The 12,375-nt window shown below is 38.1% G+C and overlaps 1 protein-coding gene across 6 annotated transcripts in view; it reads left to right on the top strand.

Moving 5' to 3' along the window:
- Positions 1-12,375, top strand: part of Kyat (Kynurenine aminotransferase) — a 141,310-nt gene that overhangs the window by 4,169 nt on the left and 124,766 nt on the right. For 4 of the 6 annotated variants that reach the window (XM_090370503.1, XM_090370502.1, XM_090370505.1 and 1 more), the window contains exons 2-3: positions 8,304-8,460; positions 10,754-10,812. In XM_090370503.1, the coding sequence (XP_090226629.1) occupies positions 8,347-8,460; positions 10,754-10,812 (173 nt within the window). In that variant the 5' untranslated portion in view covers positions 8,304-8,346. The remainder of the gene's footprint in view (positions 1-8,303; positions 8,461-10,753; positions 10,813-12,375) is intronic. The other 2 variants (XM_090370506.1, XM_090370508.1) reach the window with 1 other exon arrangement.

Here is a 12,375-nt window from a genome sequence, read left to right as displayed (position 1 = left end):
ATTTCCTTTAGTAATTAGATTATTTTAAATTAGACTATTTGTATATATAGCACTGGTAGGCTTCCTGAAGGAATTATTTTAACTTGCTTTATCTATCTAAAGATTATGATGTGACTTGCATTCTCAGATGAAGTGGAGCTGCTTGTGTAGAATTCTTTGACCTTTATTTTTTTATTATTTCATTATTGTACCATCAAGGAAATTTGCTCACATTAGGTAGAGAGAATGGTATAAAGTTTAAATTATTGACAGGAATGGTGTCGGTAAAAGTATTGGTGGCTTTGTTAGCATTGCTGGCCTAATTTAGAGGTTTAAAGTTGAGATTTTCCAAAGTGAAGCTGATTAGCTTCCAGATGACATTTCTAAAGTTGTTATTATTTCATTGGAGCTGTTGAGGATATTATGGTTATTAACACCAACATCAAATGTGAGCAGGCAAGTGATCTGTATGAAAACCTGCAGTTCCATACTTGAGGGAGATTTGAGATGATGTAAAGAGGAGGCCAAGGGAGGAATTTGTTCTGGATGGGAGATTGGAGTATAGATTTAACCCCAGACTACTCATGATATTGAGCAGCATTTCTGGTAATGCTACAGGTGGAGTCGAGCACTTGCAAGGCATTGGGTACATTGAAATCACCTGTGGTTATGACTGACTGTCTGAAGTTTGTATTTCAGGCAACATACTGTTGATAGAATATTCTAAAGTATGTAGATTGTGGTTTGGCAGAGGCAGGTAGACCAGAATGATTCAAATTTTCATATTGCAAATTTTGAGAGAGCATCCTAAAGCTTCTCCATTTTCTTGAACGCATGGCTATCATACACTCTTCTAGTACAGGTGATACTAGAAGAGTGGATAATAGCTGAACCACCACCATGAGGTCTTAGCATTAGTAAAGGCACATGATGCAAGAAAGCAGCTTATATAGCATCAGGGAAAAAAAAAAAAAAACCTTCTCATTTCACCCATTCACTCGCTCCATATGTTTGTCTAGTTCTGCCTTGAATCTATTTAAGCTATCAACTTCTACAACGGCGGGTGGTTGATACTGAGACAGTATCAACCACCCGCCGGCTAAAGGCAAACTTCCGCACATCTATCCTACAACTATCTTTCCTCAATTTGAATTTATGCCCTCTCAGGTGATTATTCTCAGCAAGAGGAAGAATCCCATCAGCATTGAGAATGCTCAAACCATTCAAGGCTTTATACACCTCAATCAGATCACCTCGCAGATGCCTAGTCTCCAGACACTATAATTTACAAAACTTAAGGCTTTCTTTGTAAGAGCAACCCTCTGTTTAATTCACTGATTATGTTGCCCTTCTCTGTACTCGTTCCAGCAGCTCTACATCCTTCTTAAAATGAGGCCACCAGACCTGTATATAGTACTCAAAGTGTGGCCTGACCATTGCCTTATACAAGAGGATAATCATCTCCTTATGAAGGACAGGGTGGATGCCCTCGAAGGATTAAAAGTGAGGGGCCCATCAAGCTCTCAACTGCCCACATCAATGCCAGAGCTTGCACTTGCTCATCACGCAAAACAGTGGCAGCCCCCAAGGCAGAATGCACTGGTCCCAAAAGAACTAGTAGTTGTTGGTGACTCTGTTGTCAGGGAAACAGGAAACATGCTTTGTAAAAAGGATAGGTGGAACAGGACCAGGGTATGTCTGCCAGGGGCAAAGGTTGATGACGTTGTACAGCGGATATCATCTTTTAAGGGATAAAAGGTGATATAGTTGTACATGTTGGCACTAATGATATTAAGAGTAGGAGACCGGCGGAATTACTTAACAAGTACAGGTCACTGTTGAAAAAAAGCCGTGAATTAGGGTTGAATATGAAAGTGTCTGCAATTCTGCCCAGACACGGTAGGAGGGAGTATATGATGAGAGCCCTGTCGATCAATTCGGCCCTGGAAAGACTGTGCAAGGCTCAAGGGGCAGAATTTTTTTTCAGCCTGGTCTGTACTTGTTAACAGGAGAGAATGCTTCTACAGGGATGGGATACACTTAAATAGAAAGGGTGCAAGAATGTTTGCTGATGCTATCGAGGCAGTGTTAGGTGGGTCGGAAAACTGCTAGATTAGGGAGATACAAAGACTAATAGATTAACAGTAGCCACTGGCAGAGGTGAAAGTGATTCTTGCACTGCTTCTATTGGAATGAGCCGCAGCCTGGAAAATAAGATGCAGGATATTTCAGAGACTGCTGGGAATCATTGGGGTACAAGTAAACACATGGGTTGTGTTAGGGTAGCTAAGAAAAAGAACAGGTGCATGTATACTTGCGTGTACACCAATGCTAGAAGTTTAGTAAATAAATTTGATGAATTTGAGGTATTGCTCAAAACATCAAAGGCAGATATTGTGAGGATTTCAGAGACGTGGTGTCACACAGATATAAGGAATGCAGAACTGGAATTTGGGGAGTACAACGTCTACAGAAAGGATAGACAGGATAGGAAGGGAGGAGGGGTTATGCTATTAGTTAAGAAATACATAGAATCTAAGGAAGTGAAGCCAGTCGACATTGCTGGACAGTGTCGAGTGACTTTGGTGTGACATAAGCATTGGGAGATCAAAATTGAGAGTAGGAGTGTGCTATAGGCCTAATGACTCTGATGAGTATAATAAGAAACTGTACAGGGAAATAGAGTGGGCCAGTAAATCAGAGAGTCTTATAATGGGGGATTTTAATTTCCCAGATATTGACTGGAATTTGGGGGCTGGTCACTCACACACTAGCAAGGCTTTTGTGGATTTATTGGATGATTGTTTTCTACATCAGCATATTCGGGAGGCAACTAGAGGGAGTAATACTCTTGATCTGATTATCAGCAGTGATTCTTCATGCATTAAGAATCTGCAGGTAAATGAACCACTAGGTGGCAGTGATCACAGTGTGCTGAAGTGGGATTTACTCAAAGAGGTAACTACCATTAGGGGTAAAGGGAAGGGTTATTGCTTTCGTAAAGGCGACTACGATGGACTGAGACAGTATTTAAATTCTATACAGTGGGACCAACTGATGATGTTACCAACAGCAAATTCAAAGTGGGAAGCATTCAAAGAACTTATCTTGGAAGCTACTAGGCTTTACATACCAACTAAGAAATATTTTTCAAGGTTTAGGCCTAAGTGGATGTCAGATGAACTAATGAGACATATGGCAGAGAAGAAAAATGCATGGGATACATACAAATTAACACGTGACACAGAAGCCTATGATAGATACAAGTTGATCTGTAACCAAGTTACAAAGGAGGTTAGGCAGGCGAAGGCAGATTAAGAGAAATCTTTGGCAAGGGATGCAAAGAAAAACAGCAAAGAGTTCTTTACTTATGTAAACTCTAGAAGGAAGGGGATGAATCAGATTGGTCCACTTGATATCGATGGGTCAACTGTTGATGATCCTGCTCAGGTAGCTAACAAACTAAATGAATATTTTGCATCGACATTCACACATGAGGAGTTATTCAGCGAGGGGAATGGCAGAGGTGTATTCAACTCTGGCAGTAAGCTAGAGAATCTTGTAATAACTGAGAGTAAAGTGGATCAGAAATTGTTGAAGATAAATATAAGAAAGGCACCTGGGGTGGATGGGATCTATCCAGTTATTTTAAGGAGGCAGCAAAGGAAGTAAGCAAACCCTTAGCCATAATTATGAGAGCTTCCTTGGACTCAGGGGAAGTACCCATGGACTGGAGATGGCAAATGTGACCCCAATTCACAAAGAAGGATCAAAGGGCGACACAAGTAATTATAGACCTGTTAGTTTAACTTCTGTTCCCGGAAAATTAATGGAGGCACTGGTTAAAGAAGCACTGCAGGATCATCTAGACAAGACTTCAGTTATAGCTCAGACACAGAATGGTTTTGTTAAGGGGAAGTCTTGCCTGACCAATTTGATTGGATACTATGATGCAGTCACAAAAGAACTGGATGTAGGGAATAACTTTGATATTATATACTTGGATCTTAGAAAGGCTTTTGATACTGTTGCACATGGAAGACTGCTGCACAAATTAGAGCAGTGTGGCATTGGAGGCAAATTGCTGCTATGGATAAAGGGGTGGTTGAGAGGGAGAAGATAGAGAGTGGTAATCAATGGACACTGCTCATCGTGGACTAATGTTATTAGCGGAGTCCCTCAGGGTTCAGTATTGGGTCCATTATTGTTTTCTGTATTTATTAATGATATTGATGATGGTATATCAAGCTTAATGTCCAAGTTTGCAGACGATACGAAGGTTGGCAGGGTTGTCAAGGACACTACTGACACTATGCTATTGCAACAGAAAGTTTGAGCAGATGGGCTGAGAGGTGGCAAATGAAGTTTAACATTGACAAATGTAAAGTACTACATATGGGAAACAGCAAGCCCAGAGCAACGTATCAACTCTGTGGTACTACACTGACAGTGGTAGCGAATGAAAGGGACCTGGGGGTGGTTGTGTAGGCAGATATGAAGTTTTCTGAGCAGTGCAGACAGGCTGCAAGAGTAGCTCATGGTGTATTGTCGATGATATATAGGAATTTTTCTAGCAGGGATAAGGTGATTATTCCCTTGTATAAGGCAATGGTCGGGCCACACCCAGAGTACTGTATACAGGTCTGGAGGCTTCATTTGAAGAAGGATGTAGTGTTGCTGGTTCGAGTACAGTGAAGGGCAACAAGATTAGTGAATGGAACAAAGGGTGCTCTTACAAAGAAAGGCTTAAGTTTTGCAAATTACAGTGTCTGGAGACTAGGCACCAGCAAGGTGATCTGATAGAGGTGTATAAAGCCTTGAATGGTTTGAGCATGCTCAATGCTGATGGGATTATTCCTCTTGCTCAGAATAATCACCTGAGCGGGCATAAATTCAAATTGAGGAAAGACAGATGTAGAATAGACGTGAGGAAATTTGCCTTTAGCCAGCAGATGGTTGGTTGGTGGAACAGACTTCCATCCCTTGTCGTGGAAGTTGATAGCCTAAATAGGTTTAAGGCTCAGCTGGACAGGTATTTCGAATGAACAGAGGGGTGAAGTGGAAGTGGTTATTTTTTATCTATTTATTTATATTATTTTTTTTTTTTTTGGCTGATGCTGCATAAGCTTGCTTTCTTGCATCAAATGCCTCTACTAATGCTAATGCTTATTCCTGGTAGAAAAATTCCTGTATATTCCATTGACAAGACACCATGAGCTCTTGCAGACCGTCTGCACTGCTCAGAAAACTTCATAACTGCCTGCACAATTTCCCCCAGGTCCTTTTCATTCTCTACCACTGTCAGTGTAGTACCACACAGTTGATACGTTACTCTTGGTTTACTGCTTCCCATATGCAGTACTTTGCATTTGTCAATGTTAAACTTCAGTTTGGACCTCTCGGTCCATCTGCTCAAATTTTCTAGATCCTGTTGCAGCGGCATACTGTCATTAACGTCATTAACAATCCTTCTGTCCTTTGTATTGTCTGCAAACTTGGATGTTAAGCCTGATATACCATCATCAATATCATTAATAAATACAGAAAACAACAATGGATCTAATACTGAACCCTTGCGGACTCTACTAATAACATTAGTCCGCAAAGAGCAGTGTCCATTGATTACCACTCTCTGTCTTCTCCCACTCAACCATCCCTTTATCCATAGCAGCAGTTTGCCTACAATGCCACACTGCTCCAATTTGTGCTGCAGTCTGGAGCTCAATGTCAAAATAGTATGGAGCTCAATGCCATCTAGGGGGGGATTTGATTTGCTAACCATACTTCTGCACTTTTGCAAATATACAGAAACAGTAGTAGGAGATAATGCTTGTTTATGTGAAGGTTAAGCAGGGATTTGCAAGTTGGACAATGGTTGATCTGGTTTGTCTATTCAACAAACAATATGATGAGAATGAAGGTTCCTTGTGGCCACCAGGACTTCTGATCTAAAATAATGCCGTTTTGGTGTTGCGCAAGTTATGAAGGATGTGTAAGCAGGGTAAAAAAAAATGTAAACTGCAGCCATTATCAACTCACTGCAGGATGGAAGCCTCCTTAACAATTTATGCTGAGGGAAATGGACCATAATCTGCCTCACTGGTCCAGTGCAGGTTGGCAAATCGACCCTATTTAGCAGTCAGGGGCTTGAACCCCAGTCTACTCAAGGAGCATGTGCTACTGCACTCTCGCTCCTGACCACTCAGCTAAGCTTTAATGCCCCGTTCCACAGAAAGTGTTGAGTATCAAAAACATTTTTTATATTATATCTTTTTTCTTTGTTGTATGGCCCAATCTAAAGTCAAAAATTCCAATGTTAGTGAGAACTGTAGTGATGTACTTGGTTTCTAGTAGCTGCATTTGTGGTGAAGTGTTAGATAACCCTTACTAGATTATGCTTGTGGTGCTAATGATAAGGGATGGCCAGACTTTGCTGGTTGAAGAAGGGTCGATTATAATGGGGAAGCTGCAACAGTAAAAAGTGAGGAATTGTTGTGTGACTAATTAGTTATGGAATCAACACCAACCACTGGTTTCTTGGAAATGCTTTTGCTTAGGTTAGATACTGCTTGTGCATAGGTGAGTGTACCTGCTCTGTAGATCATGACTTTTTAGAGTCAATACTACTAATGCAGAGATCAAATTCAGTAATGGGTGAAGTACTGTAGTTGCTTTCCACATGTGTTCAGCAACAGAGAGAGGGGGGGGGAGCTGTAGTGTATCCAGCATGCATGTAGTCAGAAGATTAGAAAATTCATTCTGCTGTACTACATGGGATTTCGAGGAACTATGATTGCAGAAATTGTAGGGAGGTCTTCAATAAGAGTGATACTAGTACTGAAATTTGTAGAACTGCTAGTTGTCTGAATATTTTTGGAATTGGGCATTGTTAATTGTTTCTTATATACTTTCTGGATGAAGTCTTTTTAAATTGAAATTCTTCACCTTAATATGCTGATTTTCAGGAGCAAAAGAGAGAAAGTAGCCAGAAAATCTCTGATAGCTGAAAGTTGGTCTTGTGATGAGTGAAAACAATGGATCTGCTAGACTGGTCATAATTGTTGTGGTTATAAGATCAGTTAAATCTCTCAGAGTGAGCAAGAGAGGAGAATACTGACATTGAAAATTTCCATTGGTGGCCATAGTCGAAGACTTGCTTTGAAGTGAATTGTTCATAATAGAAACTACAGCATGGGACTGCTGGTTATAGTTGTATGTGTCTGAAAACATACTTTAGAGAGTTTCACTATGGTAGTTATTTAGGTAGAGGTTTTCATCTTGATATGAGAATCATTTGGTGGCCGAGGATGATTGGGTGGGGGATCTTAACATGAAGATTCACCTTTTGGCATTTTATTATTGTTGCAAAAATGACAAGACCAAAATTTTTTTCTGTCAGAGGCTACTATTTATACAAAAATTACAGAAATGTTTGTCAACTAAGGTACATGGTAACAGAGTGAGACTTACAGATACAGTATTGATATTGCTTTAGGTTCACATTTACCATCATATTCTATATTCCCAAAATTGGTAAGAGAAGGAGAAATTATGTTTAAGTTGACTGATCTTAGTCACAGACAGTTCCAGTGTAGTAAGTGTGATGAGAGGTGGCAGGTAAACTAGGCAAGACAACAGGGGAGTGACAATGACAGTTGGGAAGAAGGGTCAATGACCTCATTCTGTAAATGACCACAACTATAGTGAGGGCATGGCACTTTAGGTGCCAATTCAGGGCAGTCTGACTTAAATACAAAGAAAGATGATATTCAGATATCAAAAATTTAAAAATATCTCTTCAATTAGAGATGGTGCTTATTCCCTCATTGAATGAAGCAAGTAGAGAGGAGTCCAGTGATCTTGATACCTCAGAGAAAGACTGTTAAAAATAAGAATTAGTTAAAAAGTAGAGCACTAAATGACCTCTTCATTTGAGGCTGTAGTTAGCCAATCTGAGACATACAGAGCTGGTCTCCCCCACCCCAAAGTTATTCCAGGTTTTTCAGCCCACACAACATGCAGATTGGTCCCTGAACACACTTTTACCGACAGAACGTATGTATTATGAATATAGTGTATGCTCGGCCATAATAATAATAATATGCATTGTTAAATATGCTCCTTAAATTATTTTTTATTTTGGTATAGGTATAGAAACTACAGCATAGGATTGACAGTATAAGACCAAAATTTTCCTGAAGGAACAGTTTGGTTTTATATTGTATATGAAGATCTTGTGTTTTCTATTGCATATAGTGTATGTATACTTGCTTCTGGTTTTCAGTTTGTATATATACGTTTTTTTTTTTTTTTTTTTTTTACAGATATGTGCTTTTGTGATTGTGCTTGTCATTTTTGTCAAAGGATATGTTCAGAAGTTTGACTTTTGGACTTGGGAGGTTATATAAAGTTAAAAGATTATCTAGTAGTTGTGGTGCCGGATGTTATATTTCATCTTCTACACAAAGCAGAAAACAAGAGGTAAAATATTAGGTTGGGTTTAAGTTGTAGTGTGTTAGTATGGTAGATATTGTTGTTGTAGAAGTAGTAGTTTTCACACCTCTTTACATTACTTGTCCCCCTTGTCTTCATCTTTCTTCTTTTTTTTAAACATTTATTTTCTTATTGAAGAAACTCAGTTGTGCAAAACTTTGTCAGCATATTAATAACTCTTTCATATTGCATGTATGCAATCTAGATCATAATGAGCAAACTTAAAACAAATGACAAAAATTTGTTTACTTTTTAGAACATTTGCAAAGAATAATTCTGAACTGTTATGTCCTTGATTTGAAACCTTTTATGTAACTAAGCCAAAAATTAGGGTATTACAATAGGGTTCCTACAAACTGGAAAGTCAGATAAATCAAAATATATCAGGGCAAGTTGGGAATATACTCTAAGTCAAAAAATGAGTGCCTTCATCAGCGAGGCCTTGATGTATACCTTTTTGGGCAATTGCAGTCTGCTAAAGCCATTATGATAAAATTAGATAAAAGTAGAAGTGACCATCATGAATTACAAATAGTGAACTTTTTGTTTTATTCAATTTCTAGCATGTGAAAGGGTAGGGATAGTATTTATCCGACATTAGCTAGTGGCATCCTTTTTCTGTAGAAATAGGCCATTCTGATTATCAGGGAAATGAAAGTTTAAAAAGTACCATAGGAACCCGCTATTAATGAAGTTGACGTGTATTCTGAACTCTTTTCTTTTTGTTATAAATTGAGGGGGGGGACTAGTAAATGTAAATTAGTGAGAAAATAAACACTTCAACCTGTGTGGTATAATCTGTCTTTAATTTCTTAAATATCAATGGATAATCAATGGACACTGCTCATCGTGGACTAATGTTATTAGTGGAGTCCCTCAGGGTTCAGTATTGGGGCCTTTATTGTTTTCTGTATTTATAAATGATATTGATGATGGTATATCAGGCTTAATGTCCAAGTTTGCAGACGATACGAAGGTTGGCAGGGTTGTCAAGGACACTACTGACACTATGCTGCTGCAACAGGATTTGGAAAGGTTGAGCAGATGGGCTTCGAGGTGGCAAATGAAGTTTAACATTGACAAATGTAAAGTACTACATATGGGAAACAGCAACCCCAGAGCAACGTATCAACTCTGTGGTACTACACTGACAGTGGTAGAGAATGAAAGGGACCTGGGGGTGGTGGTGCAGGCAGATATGAAGTTCTCTGAGCAGTGCAGACGAGCTGCAAGAGTAGCTCATGGTGTATTGTCAATGATATATAGGAATTTTTCTAGCAGGGATAAGGAGGTGATTATTCCCTTGTATAAGGCAATGGTCAGGCCACACCTAGAGTACTGTATACAGGCCTGGAGGCCTCATTTCAGGAAGGATGTAGAGCTGCTGGAACGAGTACAGAGAAGGGCAACTAGATTGGTGAATGGGACAAAGGGGTTCTCTTACGAAGAAAGGCTTAAGTTTTGCAAATTACAGTGTCTGGAAATTAGGCACCAGCGGGGTGATCTGATAGAGGTGTACAAAGCCTTGAATGGTTTGAGCATGCTCAATGCTGATGGGATTCTTCCTCTAGCTCAGAAAAATCACCTGAGAGGGCATAAATTCAAATTGAGGAAAGACAGATGTAGGATAGATGTGCGGAAATTTGCCTTTAGCCAGCGGGTGGTTGGTGGGTGGAACAGACTTCCATCCCTTGTCGTGGAAGTTGATAGCCTAAATAAGTTTAAGGCTCAGCTGGACAGGTATTTCGAACGAACAGAGGGGTGAAGTGGAAGTGGTTATTTTTATTTATTTATGTTACTTTTTTTTTTTTTTTTTTTCTTTTTTTTTTTTTTTGGCTGATGCTGCATAAGCTTGCTTTCTTGCATCAAATGCCTCTACTAATGCTAATGCTAATGCTAAAGGGTTACAGATTATTGTAATCCTTACTTACCAAGTCTTGATATGTGAGGCTGATGATGTAATAGGGACAGCATTTCAGGCATTCACTATATAAGCGTTACATGAAGTACCACAAAATGCCTGAGAATAATCTATAACCCTTTAAGAAATTAAAGACAGATTATACTCTACTCAGGTTGAAGTGATTATTTTCTCACTAATTTCCATTTCTTGATTTACTCGTGCAAGCACCACTAAAAAAACATCTGAGAAAGGCTAGTCAAGTTTTCATTTACTGTAGGAAATAACTATTAGATTTATTCCTGATATAATTGTTAACAGTGCTTCTTAGTTAATAGAAATGAATAAATTAGTTAACAATATATTTTAATTTTCATATAGGCAATTATGACTTCTCATGGACCAGCAAAAAGATTAAGTGGAATGCAAGAAAGTGTTTGGTAAGTGTCAAATAAATATGATTTGTTGTTAAAAACAGTTTATACTAGCCAAAATAGTAGAAACTTTCTCAGAGAATAAGATTGGTTAATTTCATTTTCTAGTAAGAGCTTATTGTACATATAATGGCATGAACTTTACCAGTGCTTGGAAAGCACAAGACAAAATTTATGCCATTTTTGTTTTAATACAATTACTTGTCATGATGTGATCAAAATTAAATAATTTCATTTATTACTACTATCAAAGGCATTTCATAAATTCTTAGTAATGAGATTTGTTGACTACAAAGTCATGAAAAATGCTGCATTGCTACAGTGTTCCTCAATTCATTTACAACTGCACCACTGCAATGAATAGCAGTATTGTCATTCTGAAATTGTATATTGTTGTCTTGAAAAAAAAAATGGTGATGGTCCAGTTAATAGTTCTTAGTATTAGAATGGCTAAGTGATGTAAGGAAGCAGTCTTTTTTTTTTTTTCATTGCCAAATAAAAAAAAAAAATCCCCTAATCATTCATACTTTTTCTGTTGACAAAAAGTGACTATCTAATTTTTCTTTGAAATTTACCGGACTCTACCTCAGCTACCTTGAAAGGTAATTTATTCTAACGATCTTCAGCATGCTGTTCAAAGGTAAACTTTGTGAATTCAGACTTCTGTTACTTCATAAGATCGAAAGGGTTTTTTTTTTTTTTTTGTGCAGTCGATCCCACTATTTCTTATATAGAGGAATAATTACATCCTTTTTTCCTGTTTAAAAAGTTTGATATGTCATTAATATGACACCATGTGCCTTCCTAATTGGCTACTTACACTGTATGGTAAACTTAATATTAGATTTGTATATTAATCCCTAAATCTGTTTTGTGTCCTGAAGCACCTTTAATAATCCTTACTAGAGTACCTGGGGTTTCATTCTATTTCTCAGGTATGAAACAGTTTTCTGGCATCCAACTGTTTTATGTTGCCTGTAAATAAACAGACACAATTTGGCCTCAGTAGCCCTTGTGTCATTAAGCCCTATATGAAAAACAACTGTTTTATGACCTACTCATCATGACTAAGGTATTAGTTAGACAAGACTTCCCCTTCATAAACCCATGATGAGACAAACCTGATCATAGTATACACATAATTTATAGAAATCATATACTGAATCTTGTTGCTTAGCTGTCTATGCTGGGTTGTTTAGAACAACACAGCCTAGTCCAATCCAACAACCAGAGATGTTTATATCAGCCTAAATGTGCAGATAGTTACTGGCACACAACGATACATTCATTTTTCACGTTGAAGGTGTGATACTCATAATAAACTTTCCAGTGATTGTGTTATTTTAAATGCTTATTATATGTATACTTTGAAATATTAAAAAATCTTATTAAATCTTTTAACAAATAAGAATAATAGTACAGCAGTGTCCTGGAGTACATGAAATTGTACATGTTCAAACCATTAAAATGAAACCAGCAGTATTTATACTGATTTTTATTCCCCTTCAGTGCAAAGTTTATGCATGATGTTTTACTAATTTCTCACTTTAAGAAATTTAACACTCACAA

Source organism: Mastigoproctus giganteus, chromosome 3, assembly GCF_048544385.1.
Source record: "Mastigoproctus giganteus isolate SK-2022 chromosome 3, ASM4854438v1, whole genome shotgun sequence".
Taxonomy (NCBI): domain Eukaryota; kingdom Metazoa; phylum Arthropoda; class Arachnida; order Uropygi; family Thelyphonidae; genus Mastigoproctus; species Mastigoproctus giganteus.
Note: the sequence above shows the minus strand (reverse complement) of the source record. Positions and strands in the feature narration are given on the sequence as shown.